Here is a 20400-nt window from a genome sequence, read left to right as displayed (position 1 = left end):
TGGCCCAAAGGAGGGTCAAGGACAGCTGACCGCAGCCACTTGCTGTGCGACAATTCAACGCTGTATTAATCATTGCATTCAACTGCTTTTGCTACCATGGCCACATTTTTGTCAACATTATTGTAACTCTTACATTTCTGGGCTGACTTTATTATTATTGAACATGGTTCCATCGAAATCAGTATAACTTTTGTATTTGTTGGACTGTCCCAGTTGGCTGTGGTGAGTTGCCCATGGTGGGTTGCCCCCTTCCGCCCCAAGAGAGGGTCTGGAAGCCCCCCGCCCCAGAAACTTTGCCCAGGAGCTGCCTTGATACGCAGCGGCGTTTCCAGAGAGTCGTCTGCCAGCCGTCTTCTCCCGTCTCTTAGCTTAGAAATCTGCCTGACCTTTAAAACTGCAATTTAAAGCCTGTTTAGAGAAATAAGCACACACACACACACAAACACAAACACAAACACAAACTCTCACATACTGTATTTTAATAACAAGATATTTAGGCTTGGAGAAATTGCGGAAACAGAGGTTGCTGCAGTCAATCTTCCTAAGGAAAATCTATTTCTGAAATCATTTTTTTGTTTCCTATGAATATTCCTTTTACTATGAACATTGTGAAATCATAGAAGTTTTAAGAAGAAAGAGTACAAAATGCTGGATTTAGTAAGAGAATGCTTATTGTGAATAATCCTGTACACAGTCTGGACAAAGTTTAAACACAGAATAAAACATGTTTTACTATCAAGAGACGATGGATTAAATTTTACGGGGGGGGGGGGGAGACATCCATATCATGGATACACAGAGGGTTTGATAGGTGAACCCCAAGGACTCTGCTTGACTTACCATTAGCCCAGAAGAGCCACCCAGAGGGAAACGCAGAAGCCACGGGGGGAATGAACCGCAGAGGTCCCTGCTTAGGACTGGACCTTCTTCCTTTGCCCAAACCCCTCCTCACTCCTCCCAGGCAGGGCAGTGGGGAGTGTGGGTCCCGACACTTCCATAGCCCCGGCAGCAGCAGCGCTGAGGGGTGTGAGGGAGAACCCTCAGTGCTCCAGTGGGTGCGAAGAGCTGCCTGCTCAGGGCTTCTGGCCAGTTGGGGTGGGAAAGAACTGTACAGCCTTGGGATCAGCTCCGGCCAGCTCCCCCCTGGGAGAACTGTGGGGGGGGGGTCCAGGGGGCTTCCAGAGAAGATGGCATTTCCCCTTGCCCCATCATGGCACACATCGCTTGCGGAGGCGCCAAGGACATTGCCCGCCCAACATTGGGGCATCTCTCGGTTCCTTTCCGTCTTCCCTTCCAAGCATGTGGGACTGAGACCCCCACTCCCATTGGCCACAGCCCTTAGTGGCTGCCTTTCCCTCAGAGGTCTAGTGATGGGCCCCCAAGACGGCTGGGCTGCCAGTTCTGGGTCTTGCAGTTGATCCAAAGATTTGTCCATGAACGCCCCTTGCCCTGCTTGCTGGCAGTCCCTGAATCGTAACCTTTGCTGCCCTCAAAACCCTCACTAGGGTCGCCTCCTTGCCCATGAATGTAGGAGGGGGAGGGGGGGACTCCTGCAGCTGCCCTCCAGAGGAGGCATGCGCCCTTCCTTGCATTCAGGGCAGCCAGAGGGGCAGCTCTGAGATCTCCCCCTCCAGTCTGCAACCTTAGGACCTTCTGGGGTCTCTGGTGCACATCCGCCCCCAACCGTCCTCAGCCTTCTGTGGCCAGAGGAGGAAGATACGACCTGCAGCTCCTCTGCTTGTTTGGGGGATCGATCAGCTCGCATCTCCCTGGCTGGGCTGTGCAGAAGGGGGCGCAGAGGCCCAGCTGGACCGGACAGGCCTGGGACCTCGGGCTCCCAATCTTGCAAAGGGCAGAAATACTCTCTAGGCAGGCGTCCCTCTCCTGCCTGGCCTGGAAGAGACCTGGGCGGCTGCACAACCTGGATGATGAGGTGGGCGTTGCACTCCTTCCCGGGTCCTCCCTCCATTCAGCCTCCCGGTTCCTGTCCTGGACAATGCAAACTCCATGCTCAGAGCAAAGCTTCCCTTTCTGCACCCCCACAAAACATCTCAGGTTGCATCAACTGGGTGATAACTTTGTGATGCTCAGGAGGTCCCCCACGGACGTTATTGACGTTCCCACAACCTTTAATTTTACCTGTAAGTGAAAAACAAAATTGTGGTTTAACTTTGGCTCCTGAGCAGCCTCCGCCTACAATTTGAATAGATATGAATTGGCACAAATGCACTCCTGCCTGGCTTGGAAGAGACCTCAACAGTTGCACAACCTGGATGATGAGTTGGGCGTTGCACTCCTATATTAGGTCCCTGGAGAACCAGGCTGAGACTCTCCCGACGGCTGCAGCCCCTGGGAAGTGCTGGAGCTGCCCGTCCCCATGGATCTCCTGGGAGCAGGGACCCTCCTGCTGGCCGTCTTCCTGGCCAGCCTCCTGCTCCTCTCCTCTTGGCAGCAAATGCACCGAAGGGACAAGATGCCCCCTGGACCCACGCCCCTCCCCCTGATTGGGAACCTGCTCTGGATAGACCGAAACAACCTGCCCAATTCACTCATCAAGGTAAGGCCTCCCCCCGTGCCCCACCCCCGCCCTCCCACCTGCTCCTTCCCCCAGATCAACTCCCCCTGGCTGGCTTTGGACTCCCCGGCATTGAGGGCCAGCCGGCTGGAGGAGCCCAGGGGCCCAAAGCTCCAGAGGGACGGTCCCTCTCCCCCTCTTCAGAGGGGCTCAGGTGGAGGAAGAGGAAGACGACTGCATCAGGTGCCATCAAGTCCTGGTTGACTCTCGGTTGCCCGGCAGGCAGCTATTCCCCAGGGACAGCAACCCTGAGCTCCTGCCGTTCTCCTGCTTCCGTGGACAGCCAGAGGTGTGCTGCGACCTTTTGCACACTGGACGGGGGCCTGGAGGGAGGAGGGCAGGGGAACGTGTCCTCTCCGGTCAAACCCCCTCCATGTCTCACTCCAGGTGCTTAAGCGTCTCTCCATGCAGCCTCTGGGTGCAGCCGGTGGATGCTGGTTTTTCCCAAAAGCTACTGCTGAGAAGAGGACAGAGACCTGACTGCAGAATTGCCAGGAATCATGAATAGGAGCTGTGTCACTCTTGAGGAGCCAAAAACCAGGGGAGCCCCAGTGACGCCAATCTGGAGCAAAGGCATAGTAAGGGGCCCAGCGTAGTGAGCTTTCCCCCCCCCCCCCCAAGCTGCCTCCCATCAGATGTGCTTTTTCACCAAATGGGCTACTGGGAAAACGGGGCTCTGCATCTCCTACGGATTCTGCACCAGCAGATTTTCTCCCACAGGACTCATGAAAGGTTCCGCATTTTCCTAAGTGTCTTGTTCAGAAAAGGGGACCCAGTTTGCCTCCTGCTTTAAAAAAAAATAATGACAGCTTTTGCAGCCCAGACGAAGAACCCCTGCATGTATTTAAAACCTATCTGTAATAAGAATGAGTGTTCCTCCATTGCCACACCCCTGTCGTGAGTCCTCTCCTACTGGAGCCATTTTCAACCACCAGGCAGGTAGGAAATTGGGATCAGCTGTTGGGCAGAAGGAGGGGACGGGGGGACACCAAAAAGACCACGAGCCAGAAACAAGGTTAAAAGCTGGCTCTTAGCAGCTCACCCAGGAAGGGGGGGGGGTCAAACAGCCCTCCTCCCCCAGCATCTGGGGGTCCCAGGGGTTGAACCCCATGGTCAAATATTCCACAGCAGGGGACCCACCCGTTGGATTTCCCCACTGAGACCCTCTCTGTCCAGAAGTTTCTGCCCAGGGTCACAGCTGGTCATCCGGGGGAAGATGCTCGTGAGGACCAATTTAGTTCTGCTGGCCAATTCTGCCCCTTCTCTTTCCTGCTTTCTCCGGCAGCTGAGCGAAAAGTACGGGCCGGTCTACACGCTCCAGCTGGGTCCCCGGCGCATCTTGGTGCTGTGCGGCTACGAGGCCATTAAGGAGGCTCTGGTGGACCAGGGGAACGAGTTCCAGGACCGGGGGCATCACGGGACCTTTGACTGGATCTTCCGGGGTTACGGTATGGTTCAGAATTGGTGACGGTTGACCTCAAGGGCCCTGCGGGGGAAGGTGCATTCGGTTTCCCCTGCACTGAGGCCTGTGGCTCCAGAATGGTTGTCCCCACCATGACTCCCGTTCCCTGTTCTCTGTTCTAAGGAAGGGCTTGGAAAGACTCCCCCCCACCAGAGTGCCGGGAGGTCTTCTTTGGGTCCCAGCACCCCTTCCCCCCTTCTCTTTTGGGCCACAGGAGTTGCCTTCAGCAACGGGGAAAAGGCCAAACAACTACGACGGTTCTCCATCATGACCTTACGGAGTTTCGGGGTGGGAAAGAGATCCATCGAAGAGTGGATCCTGGAAGAAGCCCACTTCCTGCTGGAAGCCCTGAGGGGCACAAAAGGCAGGTGGATTTCTGGAGCCCCCTGAAGTGGGGCAAGGGGGGAAATTCATGTGGGGGGGAGGAGGAAAATGGCTCAGCAAAGCTCAAATACCCAAAAGGGGAACCGGGCTTAAGCAATCCAGCACGAGCTCCGTGCAAAACAGCAGGACCCCCAAGGGGGGATTTCCCCTTCCTGCCACTCCCAACCTCTATGACCCTCTCTGCACGGCTCCCAATTGCCCCAGAGGTGAGGCTGTCTCGGTTGAAGGAGGGATCCTGGCCAGTCCCAGGAGACCTGCAACCAGAGGCAGCTTTAGCCAAAGGTGCTTTCTTTCTTTCTTGAAGGGGTCTAGGAGTGGACAGTGTTAGGAAAGCTCCCCGTTGGGAGAGCGAGTACGTTCAGCGAAGCGTTGCGAGAGTTGTGTTGGAGAACACACAAACCAGCACACAGAGACTCTGCAGTTTAAATAGGCTTTTACTTTCGTGGAAATAGAGGTATCAGAGTCCATCAAACAGTCCAAGTCATCCACGGATAAGACAGTCAGTCATCAAAGTCTTTCAGTTAAAGGATAATCCAAATAACATAGTCCAGTATCATATAATCAGTTCAGTACTCAAAGTTTGCTAGCAGTTGCAAAGCTCATGGCACTCAGATCAGATCAGATCAGCATCTAACGAACAGAGAGAGCTAACAGTCGTTCTAGCTCCCTCTTATGGCCGATTAAGGAAAACAGCAACCAATCACATTTTGTAGTATGATTTAAAGAAACAGGTATAGCATTGCTACGTGAGTTATATATTGCCAACCCAACCGTTAGATTATATTCCTAACAGACCCTGAGTGTTTCCGGTTGCTCTGGGCCTATAAGATTTCTCTGCCCGCAGGAGCCCCCTTTGACCCCACCTACTTCCTGAGCCGCTCCGTGTCCAACGTCATCAGCTCCATCATCTTCGGCAGCCGCTTTGACTACGAAGACCAGGAGTTCCTTGCTCTGCTGACCGGAATACAGGAAGTTTTCCGCTTTGCCTCCTCAGCCCAAGGACAGGTGGGTTCCCTCCTTCTGCTGCCTCTGCTTGGGGGGTTCTGAATCTCGCGAGACGGGAGTGGGTGTTTGTGTGAAGGGGAGGTTGCAAGGTCAATGGCTGGCTCTCCTCTCACGCTGATGAAGGAGAACCTTCTGTGGACTTGAAGGAGCAACTCTGTAGGGTGAAAAGGCCTCCGCTCCCAGGCCTAGCCCACCCCCATCCCACCTCAGCTCCACTTGCCAGGGCCTTCTTCTACAAGAACCCCCCTTTTCCTCTCTCCTTCAACCTGCCACACAAACTGCAGCTCTTAGACATCTTCTTTGGATTCGTGCAACACCTCCCTGGCTCACAGCAAAAGTCTTTCAAGATGTTCTTAGAACTGAAGGCATTTGTGGCCAAGAAGGCAAAAGCCCACCAGGAGACCCTGGACCCCAACTCCCCACGGGATTTCATTGACTGCTTCCTGGTGAAAATGCTGCAGGTAAAAAGGGGGACACCTTGCCAATGGGATGATTAACACGCACACACAAACCCACCCAGACCAGCTTGAAGGGGACCAGATACAAACTTGGGGAGATTGACCCAGAGTTTAAGTCAACAAAAGTCCAGGGTTGAAAGCAAGATAAGCCTCATCAAGGCTCAAGGTGTCCAAACTTCTAGAGAAGATTGGACACCAGCAAATTAGGTAGAGCTGTGAAATAGCTGTAACTCCCTAAGTAGCTGAGATCATTGAGAGGTGATGATGAAACATCTCAGTCCTTCAATTTTGAATCTTACTCCCAAGCAGAACTTCAGTCAAGATGGTGGCTGTTCTGGCGGAGAAGTGAGGGGAGTTTTAGCCCTGGTGGGCAGGAATAGCTGAACTAGAGAGATAAACAAATCGATTTAAAAATTCCCTTTTCCTCCACCAAGGAAGAAAACAACCCTGACTCCTTCTTCTCCATGGAGGACCTACTCGCAAGCACGCTTAGCATCTTCATTGGTGGGACAGAAACAGTCAGCACCACTTTGCGTTATGGATTCCTGATCCTGCTGAAGCACCCAGAGGTGGAAGGTAATTTCCATGGCAACAGAGAGTGTTGGTGGTGGTTGGAATAGGAGCAGTTGAGACCTCCAAGGCCCAACTACGTCTCTCAAGTAGCAGTTGAGGGACTTCAACTGAACTTCCTTGTGAAATTCAGACCCATCGCCTGGTATTCTGCATGCTGGGTGGCTTCCTGCCTCCTCAGGAAGCTGCTGGGGTACCCAGGTCAGAAGTGGAAGGTCAGAAGTGGGCCTCCTCTGGTTCCTAGTCTCCTCTTTCTGATCTCTCCCCAGAGAAGATCCACGAGGAGATTGACCGCGTCATTGGTGTCAATCGGACTCCCAGCATGGAGGACAGGCTGCAGATGCCCTACACGGAAGCCGTGATTCATGAGATACAGAGGTTTGGGGACCTGGTACCCTTCTCAGTCCCACGGCGTGTCACCCAAGATGTCCAGTTAAGGGGCTACACAATTCCCAAGGTATTAAGGGGGGGGATATCTCTGCTCCCACTCTAAGGTAGTCCTCAAGGGTATCAGCCTTCCACATACATTGGATCATAGTTCCCATCATCCTCATGAATAATCGATGCTATTTCCTGCCCTCAGGGGACCGAAGTTTTCCCCATGTTGGGAACAGCGATGAGAGACCCCAAATATTTTGACAGACCTGCAGAGTTTGACCCCCAACGCTTCCTGGATGAGAAGGGGCAGTTCCAGAAGAATGAGGCTTTCATACCCTTCTCTACAGGTGAGCCCTGATTTTTTCATGCCAGAAAGTCACCTCCGAGAACCCCCTCAAGGTCACCCCTGTTTCCTGCCTGATAAGCAGAGAGCTGGTGAAGAAACGCACCCTGGTCCCAGTGCTTCATCCACAAAGCACAAATCCAAAAGAGATGCTGAGGCCACAGAAGGGACCCCCAAGTCCTCTGTTGCTTCTGCATAGTATGGACCCCCTCAGGCCCCATTGGGGAGGCAGACACGGGGGTCCTCCTGCCCACCGGCCTCTCTGCTCTGGTCTTTTGCAGGAAAGCGCTATTGCTTCGGGGAACATCTGGCCCGTGTGGAGCTCTTCCTCTTCCTCACCAGCATCCTTCAGCATTTCCGCTTCAAGTCAGCTGTGCCCCCTGAAGACATCGACCTCTCCCCAATGTTGGTGGGGTTCGCCACGATCCCACGGATCTATGAGATCTCCGTCATCCCCCGCTGAGCGAGGGTCTCTGGAGTCTCTCCAAAGTTGTGTTCCGCAGATGCTCTCTGAGGACATGGCCCTCTCCTGAGGGCACCACAGCTTCCTCTCCATCTCCAGAGAGAATATCAGCTATGGGCCCCCCCATCCCCTGCATTGCATTCTGGCTCCCGTACCCCAATCTCTGTGCCCCTCCCTGCAGTGGCTCTGGCCTCTGGCTTCCGGTGGTGGTGGAGGGGGTGATCCTTGTGTAGTTTGGAAAAAAACAATCCCGAGCCAAAATGTCCAAGAGAAAACAGTGGAAAATTCATTCTTCACTTTGGCAAGCGGGTGAACCATGCAGATGCAGGTACAGTGGGCACCCCTAAAGTAGAATAAAACATGGATTAAAAATATAAGAATGAAGACGTGGCACAAGAGGGACGGTTAGAAGCCTGCTTAAAGGAAATGTCATCAGCCTCTAACCACAAGATGTTCCAGCCAACGTCCCTATGTCAAAAGTCCAAACCACAAGGGTCAGATGAAGTTCGTTAATGACACGTGGTCCATACCTGTAACAAAAGGAGAAGACATTTGAAATTAGAGAGCAAGAGGATGAACAATTTTATAAGATATGGGATTTGTTTTATCAATGGCTAAGGGGAAAAAAAACACAAAATTTTGGAAATGAAAAATGATACACTTATGCCTTAGTTGGAAAAAGTAAATGATGATATAATTATGCTGTGAAATAATTCAACAATGATATAAGGAAGTACTAATATAAGGTCTGGTGATATAATGTATAAGGTTAAGAACTTACTATAATGATATTTCGCTGCTGATAAGGCAATTCTAATAGGGGAACAAATGAAAACTGGTATATATAGGCAGCGATGCCTTGTTGAACAATGAAGGAATAAGATCTCTGTTTGAAGGTATGAAATGCAAGGTTAACAATGAATAGAAGTATACTCTCTGGGGGAAAACAATGCTAATGTTAACTGAATATATATTGTAGAAGGAAAATGAGGCCTTTAGTTACATTAGAGGAAATATTTGAGATGGTAAATATTGTTTGAAGATGTAGATGTTAAAACAACCGTAACCAAACGACATGCTGCATGTGATGATGGTTTTTGTTTTTCCCCCTTTTTTGGATTTTTTTTTGTCCTTTTTGGCCTCCCCCCCTCCCCCCACCCTTTTTTTCCCTCTTGTTTTATTTTGTTTTTTTGTTTTGTTTTTTAAACCCTAGCTTATTGTGGTGTTTATTAAATATACAATAGAGAGATACGGGATGTATATGCACCTGTGATCAAACGACATATTGTATGTGAAGATGGGTTTCCCCTCCCCCCCCTTTTCCCCCCCATCTTCTCCCTTTCCCATTGTTGTCTGTGTAATTAAAAAAAAAAAAAGGAGAAGACAGACCCCCATCTCCTTATAAGGCCTTTCCCTCAAGGTAACCAATAGGAAATGAGTTAAGTGTTTCCGTGTGACGCTGCCTTTGAGAATGTATAAGAACGCATGCTTTGATGATGAAGGTGGTTCAGAACTTGCAATGTTAGCTATGTGGCTAACTTTCTGAACCTGGCTGCCAAATAAACTTTTCCTGTATCCTGAGAAGTCTAAGCCTGTCATTTTCCGCAACACCCCCTAAATCATCAATCCATTTGCCTTATACTCTACAAATCCACCTCCCGCCCCTTCTTCATTGGCTTAGCAATCATGATGTCAGAACCTATCCAAAGTGTCTCCGCCCCTGATTACATCTCCCACTACTCTAATTCTTATGTACGAATTTCCTTTCCTGGTCCTAGTTCCTAGGGCCGTGATAGCGAACCCATGACATGCGTGCCACAGGTGACACGTGGAGCCATTTCTCAGGGCACGCAAGGCATTGTCCAGTCAGCTCCAGTGCGTGCGCCGGGTCAGCTGATTTTTGGCCTTGAGTTTTGGATGCTTTTCGCCCTCTGGAGGACGAAAAAACGTCCGACGCGAAAACCGGAAGTTCATTCCTTTACGTCTGGTTTGTGCGTTGGGGTGTTTTTTGCCCCCCCCAGGCCCCTAGACAGCCCCCAGATAATAGAGCATGGGGAGGGCAAAAAGCGGACCCAGTGGGCCCAACGGAAGTCAGAAAACGGGCCTCCAGGGGGGCAGGGGAGGCCATTTTTGCCCTCCTCAGGCTCCAAGAAAGCCATGTGCAGGACAGCAGGGGTGTCTGTGTCACACGTCCATGCGCAGGGAGCATTAAATAATGGGGGTGGGCACACGAGCAAGCGCAATAGCTTTTGTGGAAAGAGTTTGCCATCACTGTCCTAGGGGGTTGCCTTTAGAGTAACTACCAGATCAGTAAATTCTGGCTGTGGCTGTTTTCTAGCAAAGCAGAGGCTTCCAATCCCAGCTCCTAGGAACAATTCTCAGGCTCCAGCCCAGCTCATGAGTTAGAAACAGTTGCAAGGGAAAGACTTAAAAAAGATATTTAAATAAATTTATTCCTCCTGATCAAAATGGGTTTCTGCCAAAGAGAGAAGGTAAAGATAATATGAGAATGATTCTGGACACTTTGGATTTTAGTACAACTAAAATCTTTAGAGGTATTAAAAGAGGTGAAGGTAGTTCAAACATGGTTCCAGTATGGGCAATTACAGGCCAGGTGGAAAATAGATCAAAAAATTGGTTTTATCCAAGCTGAAGATAATTTGTTTAAACAAATAAGAGATCAAAGCTTAATGCATATAAAGAGGATATATAATGTATTAATACAGATGGATTCGGAAACAGAATTAGTTAAAGATTGTATGATAAAGTGGGCTCAAAATATTGAAGAACCAATAATGTTGGATACATGGGAAAGAATATGGGTAACAAATGTGAAATTCACACAAGCTCAAAACCTGAGAGAAAATTTTTATAAGATGTTCTGGAGTTCATCGGCTGATCGGACTACGCATGTGTGGGTGTTTCCCGCCAGGACTAACGGCACCGACATTCCATCCTTGTGATGCCTTTTGAAGTTATCTCACACCTGACACTGGGAAGAATTATGATTGGACTGGGACTATGATGCCAAGAGGGTGGGGAATGGGCTATTCTATATATCAATCGCTTTCGCGCCTAAATAATCAGACTTCGCTTCGCTATGCCTTTAATCATTCTAAATTAGTAAAAGTACACTTGATTTCCACACATGGAGTCTCGTGGTCTTTCTTTCCTAATTAATTAATGGAGAGGTGCTGACAGTGCCGCTATCCTACCCAGCAAAGATAAGTGCAATTTCTCCCATTTTTTCATCTCTATCTGTATACTATGCCAAAGTGGTTCATAATTATGCTTATATAGTTTCCTGTTTGAGGTTAAAATATTGACTCCAAGATATTTGACTTTTTTAACTACCTCACATCCTAGCATCCCTCCTAGTTCTTCCTTTTGTTTAGTATTCATATTTATAGCTAATATTTTGGTTTTTCCTAAATTTATTTTAAAACCAGATACTTGACCATATTGATTAATCGTATTCATTAAAACCATACTGGATTCCTGCGGTTGTTCCAATATTATGACCAAATCATCCGCAAAAGTGTGCACTCTGTATTCTTGCTGCCTAATCTTGATCCCTTTTAGGCCATCCAAGCCCCGTATTTTATTCAACAATACTTCCAAAGTTATAATAAACAATAATGGGGACAAAGGACAGCCCTGCCTTGTACCTTTTCCAATTTGAAAAGAGTCTGTTAAACTTCCATTGACTATAATTTGTGCTGTTTGCTGTTGGTATATTGCTTTAATTGACTGTAAAAAATTATCTCCTATCTGCATTTTTTGCAATATCTTCAACAGAAATTGCCAATTAACTCGATCAAAGGCCTTCTCAGCATCCAAGAATATAAACGCAGCAGGGATCTGGTTGTTCTTTCCCAAATATTCTAATGCATTAATAATTAATCTGACAATTAATCTACAATTTGAATAGATATGAATTGGCACAAATGCACTCCTGCCTGGCTTGGAAGAGACCTGGGCGATTACACAACCTGGATGATGAGTTGGGCGTTGCACTCCTTCCCAGGTCCTATATTAGGTCCCTGGAGAGCCAGGCTGAGACTCTCCCGACGGCTGCAGCCCCTGGGAAGTGCTGGAGCTGCCCGTCCCCATGGATCTCCTGGGAGCAGGGACCCTCCTGCTGGCCGTCTTCCTGGCCAGCCTCCTGCTCCTCTCCTCTTGGCAGCAAATGCGCCGAAGGGGCAAGATGCCCCCTGGACCCACGCCCCTCCCTCTGATTGGGAACCTGCTCTGGATAGACCGAAACAACCTGCCCAATTCACTCATCAAGGTAAGGCCTCCCCCGGAGCAACCGGGGGCAGAATTTGGGGGGATAGAAGGGCACGGAAAGGTTCCTGAAGCAGAGAGGACCTTTAGACAGGAATGATTTCACCACCCTGGAGTGGGTCAAATACCCCCCCCTCCCCAGCATCTGGGGGTCCCAGGGGTTGAACCCCATGGTCAAATATTCCACAGCAGGGGACCCACCCCTTGGATTTCCCCACTGAGACCCTCTCTGTCCAGAAGTTTCTGCCCTGGGTCACAGCTGGTCAGCTGGGGGAAGATGCTCGTGAGGACCAATTTAGTTCTGCCGGCCAATTCTGCCCCTTCTCTTTCCCGGTTTCTCCGGCAGCTGAGCGAAAAGTACGGGTCGGTCTTCACGCTCCAGCTGGGCCCCCGGCGCATCTTGGTGCTATGCGGCTACGAGGCCATTAAGGAGGCCCTGGTGGACCAAGGGAACGAATTCCAGGACCGAGGTCAACAGGCCACCTTTGACTGGATCTTCCAAGGTCATGGTATGTCCAGGGTCCCTCAATGATTTGGTGATGGTCAGACGCATTTGTAGCCCCCTGTGCTGAGCAGAAGAGCTGGAACACACAATATGTTGGATCCCTATGATTCCTGGATGGATAGCCACATCAAGAGCCCCCTTTGAAGACCCCAAAGAGATGCCCTTCTCTGACATCCAGGAAATCCGCTCCAAGGAAGGGAGGCCTTCTTTGGGTCCCAACACCGCCCTTCTCTTTTGGTCCACAGGAGTTGCCTTCAGCAGCGGGGAAAAGGGCAGAGAGCTGCGACGGTTCTCCATCACGGCCCTTCGGAGTTTTGGGGTGGGAAAGAGATCCATCGAAGAGCGGATCCTGGAGGAAGCCCACTTCCTACTGGAAGCCCTGAGAGGCACAAAAGGCAGGTGGATTTCTGGAGCCCCATGAAGTGGGGCAAGGGGAGCAATTGTTGGGGGCTCATGCAAAGCCCAAAAGGAGAACCTGGCTTAAGCCATGCAACATGTGCAGAGCCCCAAGGGGAGATTTCCCCTTCCTGCCACCCGAACCCCCCCAGCCCCCACTCTACAAGGCCCCAGAGGTGAGGCTGTCCCGGTTGAAGGAGGGATCCTGACCAGTCCTAGGAGCTCTGCAACCAGAGCCAGCTTCAACCAGACCCCCTCAAGCTCACTTTCCTTAGGGGGGGGTAGGTGTGGACCCCGAGTGTTTCCGGTTGTTTGGGCCTAGAATTCTTGTCTCCCCCCCAGGGGCCCCCTTTGACCCCACCTACTTCCTGAGCCGCTCCGTGTCCAACGTCATCAGCTCCGTCTCCTTCGGCAGCCGCTTTGACTACGAAGACCAGGAGTTCCTCTCTTTGCTGACCGCAGTAAACCATCTCTTCTGCTTCGCCTCCTCAGCCCTGGGACAGGTACCCACCCCACCCCCCTTCTGCTGCTCCTGGCATCAGCATTCATGCAGGGCTCTGCACCTCAAAGCACTGCAGTGTGTGTGTGTGTGTGTGTAAGTGTGTGAAGAGAAGGTGGCATGGTCAATGGTTGGCTCTCCTCTCCCACTGATGAAGGAGTCCTTCTTCTGCAGACCTGGAGGAGCGACTCGTGGGGGGGGGAAGGGAAGGGTCAGGGGCCCGAGGACTCCTGGGATCCTCCCCCTCCCAGGCCTTGCCCAACCCCATCCCCTCTCAGCTACCCCTGCCGAGGTCGTCTTCTCCCAGTAACCCCCCCCTTTCCTCCCTTCCCCAACCTGCTACCCGACCTGCAGTTCATGGACATCTTCCCTGGAATCGTGCAGCGCCTCCCTGGCTCACAGCAAATGGCTTTCAGGAGGTCTTCAGAGCTGAAGGAATTTGTGGCCCAGAAGGCAAAAGCCCACCAGGAGACCCTGGACCCCAACTCCCCACGGGATTTCATTGACTGCTTCCTGGTGAAAATGCTGCAGGTAGAAGTGGGGGACACCTTGACCTGATTAATGGGAAGATTAATGTGCAGAGAAATACCGTCACAGAAATACAGTCAGACCAACTCAAATAGGCATCCCATTGTTGCCGGGATATCTGGCATATGTGCCGCAGTTGGACCCTCAAACAGGGCCGTGGTTCTGAGGCCTCCTTCAACACAACCTGTTAGGCTTGGCACCTGGTCTATACAGCTCCAGGCTTGTCAGAAGCCACCTTGTTCTGCGGGCAAACATTCATCTTTCATGGCCTCTATCCTGTTTATAATTAATCTTTGCAGGAGTAATTATGTAGTCGCAGCTCCAGAGGGTGATGGGGCGGGTAGAAGAGAAACTGTGGATCATATGGTAACTAGCTGAGTATTTGAACTTAGATCTTTTTAACATTTATATTGTATTGTTTTATTCATCTAGGGTGAAATGTTTATATAGTATACGTTGCTAGTCTACGAATGATATGCCATGCACTAAAGAAACAAACCAACTCAAATGGGACCAGATACAAACCTTTGGCAGATTCCCAATCAAAGGCTCTTGGTCCAATCCAAGGAACTGCCCCAGATTCCTGCTCTACAAGAGCCTAAACCACTGGGCAAGGCTGTGGTCAAGGTCTGGTTCACAGTTCAAGTCAAACGTCCAGTGTTGGCATCAAAGTCAGTCTCGTGTTCAGGGTTTTCAGACGTCTGAAGAAGGTCCGATATCAGGAAATCAGGAAAGCCGTGAAAATAGCTGGCGCTCCAGGGCTGTCCCCAGGTGTAGCTGAGGCCGCTCAGAAGGAGGTGCAAGGGCTACTGGATTTGGCCTCTGACTCCCAAGTAGACCTTCAGTCAAGTTGATGACTGTGCTGGCTGAGGGTTGTAATTTTGTTGACCAATATGTTGAACTAGAGAGATAAACTTAATAAAACCTTTCCACTTTCTACCCCCAAGGAAGAAAAAAACCCCGACTCCTTCTTCTCCATGGAGGAACTGGTCGCAACGACACTTAGTATTTTCTTTGGTGGTACGGAAACGGTCAGCACCACTTTGCGTTATGGATTCCTGATCCTGCTGAAGCACCCAGAGGTGGAAGGTAATTTCCATGGCAACAGAGAAATAAAACCTGTCAGAGTTATGGCAGACTATTATTATGAGATAAACCCCACAAGAAAAACACAGCACACAGACCCTTTATACAATTAAGAGTGGTTTATATAAAATCTATCCAAGCAAACACATGGTAGATAAATTCCTCACCATTCAGCTACAGACACAAGGAGAGAAATGAAATACCCGATGAGAGAGAGAGAAGCACCCTCTAATGACCACATACACAGAGAGAGAGAGGGGGGGGCAGGGTGGTAGTTGGAACAGGAGCAGTGGAGACTCCAAGGCCCAACACCTTCTCCCAAGCAGCAGTTGAGGGATTTCTTGGAGTCCCATCACCTTCTCTCCAGGAGTTGAAGCTCTCCCTCTCTCATTGTCCCCCATAACTCCATGGGTAGCTGGAACTGATAAGGATTGGGCCAACCTCTCCAGCTGTGGGTGGAATCTGGATTTTTCTGATCCTCATCCATCACCTTAATCACTAGTCCACATCAAGGTCAAGAGAGTTGTCCACTCTCAACTCACATATTTTCCATGCTTTTCATCTCCCCATAACACACTCCTTGTTGAGCAATTCTTACCACTTGTTTTTCTTAAGAACTAATGTGTGATAAAGTGCATGATGGGAGATTTTCCTGCCTACTCAGGAAGCTGCTGGGATCCCCAGATCAGAAGTGGAAGGTCAGAAGTGGGCCTCCTCTGGTTCCTAGGCTCCTCTTTCTGATCTCTCCCCAGAGAAGATCCACGAGGAGATTGACCGCGTCATTGGTGTCAATCGGACTCCCAGCATGGAGGACAGGCTGCAGATGCCCTACACGGAAGCCGTGATTCATGAGATACAGAGATTTGGGGACCTGATACCCTTCTCAGTCCCACGGCGTGTCACCCAAGATGTCCAGTTAAGGGGCTACACAATTCCCAAGGTATTAAGGGGGGGGATATCTCTGCTCCCACTCTAAGGTGGTCCTCAAGGGTATCAGTCTTCCACATACATTGGATCATAGTTCCCATCATCCTGATGAATAATCGATGCTATTTCCTGCCCTCAGGGGACCGAAGTTTTCCCCATGTTGGGAACAGCGATGAGAGACCCCAAACATTTTGCAAGACCTGCGGAGTTTGACCCCCAACACTTCCTGGATGAGAAGGGGCAGTTCCAGAAGAATGAGGCTTTCATACCTTTCTGCATTGGTGAGCCCCCACCCCACCATTTCTCCAGCCAGAAAGTCACCTCAGACAACCCTCCCAAAGACCCTCCCCCAAAGCCCCCCTCTTTCTCCTCCCTGCCTCTCCCTGGTATGCAGAGGGACATTCAGAAACGCATCCTGGATCATTCCACTCGGACACAGTTATAAGTTAGAGTCACAAAGCAGATATTGGGGAAAGTTTCAGAGGCCGCAAAAGGGACCCCCAAGTCTTCTGTTGCATCCTCAAATGAAGGACGCCCTCAGGCCCCATTGGGGAGGCAGACACGGGGGTCCTCCTGCCCACCGGCCTCTCTGCTCTGGACTTTTGCAGGAAAGCGCTACTGCTTAGGAGAACATCTGGCCCGTGTGGAGCTCTTCCTCTTCCTCACCAGCATCCTTCAGCATTTCCGCTTCAAGTCAGCTGTGCCCCCTGAAGACATCGACCTCTCCCCAATGTTGGTGGGGTTCGCCACGATCCCACGGATCTATGAGATCTCCGTCATCCCCCGCTGAAGGAGGGGCCCTCTGGAGTCTCTCCAAAGTTGCTTTCCGTGTCTCTCCCTACCCTGCCAATTCCTTCCTGGTGACCTTCTAGGTCCAGCAAATGCCCTCTAAGGACATGGCCCTCTTCCTGAGGGCACCACAGCTGCCCCTCCAACTCCAGAGAGCCTGTCAGCTATGGGCCCCCCATCCCCTGCATTGCATTCTGGCTCCCGTACCCCAATCTCTGTGCCCCTCCCTGCAGCGGCTCTAGCCGCTTGGCTTCAGGTGGGGGGGGGAGTTCAGTTGCAGTGTCTTGGTCTCCCCCATTCTCACCCCACTGTGAAAGAGCTCTGCCTGCTGAAGGTGCCGTTCAACCTAGAAACGTCCACCATTCAAAGTAGCCGGGAGCAGAGAAGACGCTTGGCTGAGCTGGGAAAAGGTTCCTGGGGTCTCCACACCTCCCACAGTCCTCACAGGAGCCTCGTTCCTTCCATCCTTTGGTTGGCATGCTTAATGCTTTGGGCAGGCAAAGGGGCAGAGAGAGAATAACAGAGTTGGAAGGGACCTCGGAGGTCTTCTAGTCCAACCCTCTGCACAAGGAGATCTTATATCATTTCAGACAAATGGCTGTCCAATCTCTTCTTAAAAGTCTCCAGTGTTGGGAGCCCCCACAACCTCTGGAGGGAAGCTGTTCCACGGATTAATTGTCCTTGCTGTTAGGAAATTTCTCCTTAGTTCCAGGTCGCTTCTCTTCTTGATTAGTTTCTCTCCATTGCGTCTTGTCCTGCCTTCAGGCACTTTGGAAAACAGGTCTAGTTCAGTCCTGCCTCTCTCCTTTGAAGTTGCCAATTCACGTGAGTTTCTGTCTTGTAACATCTCCTCTGTTTGTTGACTGTTAAATAAACACACTTTGCCACCCTAACATGGAAGTGGATGTGAAATCGAAGGTTCCTGTTGTGTCAGCAGGTGGTCCTGGGGCTTGAGGCTGGTGCCAATGGACAGAGCCAGCCTGCCCTTTTCCCATCCTTCCTGGGCAGAGTTCCAGGTCCTGCAGCCATGTTTCGTTTGGATTTCCTCTGGGCTGCCCCAAAATGTCTGGCACTGGGGCAGCCCTGCTCGCCTACTAGAACCTGGGATCCGCAGTAGATGCCTTGCAGCCTCCACAATGGAGGGGTGGAAACTCTCTCCTGTTGCAAACCCTGCTGAGAGCTTCCTTGCACCTCCATCGCTGGCATCGTCTGCCTTTCCTGGCCCTCTGCTGCCTTCAAGGGCCCCGCCGAGGTCTCCACCTGGGCAGCAGCAATGGCCCACAAAGGGGTTTGGCAAAGGGTGGTTGAGAGGCACAGAGGGAGCCCCATTAGGGTAAGAGAGGGTCCCCCGTGACATAGTTAGGTGTGATTCAGAAACTTTTACCAGAATTGCTAGACTGGCCAGGAATATTGGCAAGGTGTGCAAGCTTGGATCCATGCTGACAGTGATTCGGCCGACCTGTCGATGTGCAGAAGGTCCACCCTTAAGGATCCTTTCCAGGCTGGGAAAAGAGTAGCTGGGATCCCTTTGCAATGAGGACCTGCTCGCGCTGCTCTCTTTTTTATTATTAATTTTTTATTTTATTTTGTTACATAAACAACACATGCCCACACCAGTGGGGGGGGAAAAAAAAACACAAAAAAGACAAAAAACAAAAAAACAAAAAAACCCACAGGTATATGTTATAAAAAAGTATATCAGCTGGTTACAACATGTTTTTGTGCATCTCTTCCATTAATTCATATTAATTCAAATATCTTAACTCAAATGTTTACCATATTAACATCATCATACCTCCACTTTTAGTTGACTACAGTTGTTTAAACATCTTTCATCCTTAACTATGCCAAAGATTTAATCCATAACCACATGCTGGCATTTCATTTACTTGTTTATAAAATCCTCCATTAACATCAAATCCTCATATCCTGTTTTAGCTAAACATCCATAATATTTAATACCAAAAATTCCCTCCTCCATGTATATAGTTTATTATCATTCTCCTTTCTTTATGTAATTATATCGTATATCATAGCATTTTCCCCATATTAGTTAAGATTTAACTGTATATAGTTTTATTTTATTTTTTAATAGTGATAATTATTGTGATTAATAACTTTTGTATATGGTCCAAAAATATTTCTAACCTTCCCTTCTCATATCCAATTATTATTTATCATATCAACTCAACATTATATACATTACTATATTGTCAATTATTATTCAACTATCTATTACAAATAAAATTAATTAGGTTTAGCTAATTTTGAATTGTATTCTTCCATCTATCAGCCTGTGTCTCTCCAATAACAAAACCTCCTTAATCCTGTTGCCTTTCGTGGATCAAGTTCTACAAACGTCTTTATGAGCAGGTCCAAACAAAAAGATCCCTGCACCTTTTTGCTTAAGGTGCCCCTCATATAACGCCGTTGTCCTACACTTATTCCACTTTTCAGCTTGTCTTTAATTCTCAGTGGTGGTATCAAAAGTTTTGCAAATGATATTTCATAAAGTATAAATTCTTTAATGCTTCTCATTCCTCCTGCGCTCTGTCTTTCGAAGTAAATCTTCTGCGTAGCTGGCCCTCCCCCTTCAAACGTTCCATCTTTTTCTCCCTCAGAGGTAAACCAGATGCCCGGAATGTCAGCAAATTGAGAATGTTCATCTCTGACATCCTTCGTTTGTATTTCAGGAACATTCAAACATTCAACATTCTCACTTTTTTCTTCATATTTTGATGTTAAAAACAGTAAATAATCCAGCTTTTTTTCAAATCTATCGTACGTGTCAGATAGCTTTTGTAGAGCAGAAAAATCATTTGAAATGAATCATTTGAAATTTGAACAGACGCCATCTTTATACGCAGTTAGTATTTCCCCTTTAGAGGCTTTAAGGTATTTGCAAGTAAAAACAAGCTGGGAGCTGTACAATCTTATCTGATCTTAGACCAACCCAGCCAAGCAATAAAAGTGTCAAGTTGTAGGGAGCCAAATTATAGTAAATTGGTTTACAGCCCACTTGCAGAGGGTCAGAGGAGATGTTGAAGTAATCTTTCCTTTGTCCATGTAAGTAGCATTTAAAACATTTAAAAAATAGAGTAACCACCATCCATAAACCCATAAAAAGATCCAATTTGCCGCTAGATTCTTCTGTTCTTTGGTTTCAATTAGCTGAAATTTTTATGCGGACCGTGTCTCTCTGAGTAATAAAATCACCTTACCAGCTGGAAACACTCACGCCATTCTTAGGGGCAACCTGCAGTTTCGGTTAGCTTACAGCTAATCCAGAAGTCACTGGCAAAGGAGGTTAAATTCCAAGCCCCCAGGGACTTTGCGAACGTCTCCGGGGTCACTGGATCTCCTCCAACCTTTCACTGTCTCTCCGGGACAGCTTGGGTTCAAAGATGAACCGTCCAATTCCTTCGGAATAGAGGAATTTCAGGAATAGCCTGAAAATCCGTCTTCTCACTGCTAAGCCCCGCCTTCTTGAGCCGCGCTGCTCTCTTTAACCTCATGTCCATTCATCTTCTTGGCTTGGACCAAAGCAGGCACAAAGAGCTCAAGCCTCCGGACAGTCTAGCAATCAGGGGCTGGAATTGCAGGAACTTTGAATTGGCTCCAGCCAATTCCTCCCTGGGAGAATCCAGGTGGTCTTTTCCCCCCCGTCACGTCACCTACGCACATCGCTTGCGGAGGGCAAAGTTGCACAGGGGGACACGGACGTTGCCTGCGCATCGCCTGTGCA

The 20400-nt window shown here is 49.4% G+C and overlaps 2 protein-coding genes across 3 annotated transcripts; both read left to right on the top strand.

Annotated features, from left to right (window-relative positions):
• The first annotated feature begins 2335 nt into the window (after positions 1 to 2335).
• LOC148042861 (cytochrome P450 2A13-like) lies at positions 2336 to 7868 on the top strand. The gene is made up of 9 exons (XM_087727619.1): positions 2336 to 2557; positions 3861 to 4023; positions 4252 to 4401; positions 5266 to 5426; positions 5711 to 5887; positions 6319 to 6460; positions 6724 to 6911; positions 7038 to 7179; positions 7457 to 7868. Exons 1-9 carry the CDS (start codon positions 2378 to 2380, stop codon positions 7636 to 7638), a joined length of 1485 nt encoding a protein of 494 aa, XP_087583745.1. The 5' UTR covers positions 2336 to 2377; the 3' UTR covers positions 7639 to 7868.
• Positions 7869 to 11644: 3776 nt separating this feature from the next.
• On the top strand, positions 11645 to 16656 carry LOC148042860 (cytochrome P450 2A13-like). 2 transcript variants are annotated; one of them, XM_087727598.1, is made up of 9 exons: positions 11645 to 11929; positions 12272 to 12434; positions 12676 to 12825; positions 13169 to 13329; positions 13680 to 13856; positions 14801 to 14942; positions 15692 to 15879; positions 16006 to 16147; positions 16475 to 16656. In XM_087727598.1, the coding sequence occupies exons 1-9, from the start codon at positions 11750 to 11752 to the stop codon at positions 16654 to 16656; spliced, it is 1485 nt and encodes a 494-aa protein (XP_087583724.1). In that variant the 5' UTR covers positions 11645 to 11749. The 2 variants fall into 2 exon arrangements, with proteins under 2 accessions (XP_087583724.1, XP_087583725.1); XM_087727599.1 differs by lacking the exon at positions 12272 to 12434 and having other exon boundaries at positions 11645 to 11931; positions 12668 to 12825.
• The last annotated feature ends 3744 nt before the right edge of the window (positions 16657 to 20400 follow it).

Source organism: Thamnophis sirtalis, unplaced genomic scaffold (genome assembly GCF_051295495.1).
Source record: "Thamnophis sirtalis isolate CommonGarterSnake01/CBP01778 unplaced genomic scaffold, rThaSir2_p1.2 scaffold_13, whole genome shotgun sequence".
NCBI lineage: Eukaryota > Metazoa > Chordata > Lepidosauria > Squamata > Natricidae > Thamnophis > Thamnophis sirtalis.
The sequence above is the reverse complement of the archived record's forward strand: the minus strand, read 5'-3'. Positions and strand labels throughout refer to the sequence as shown.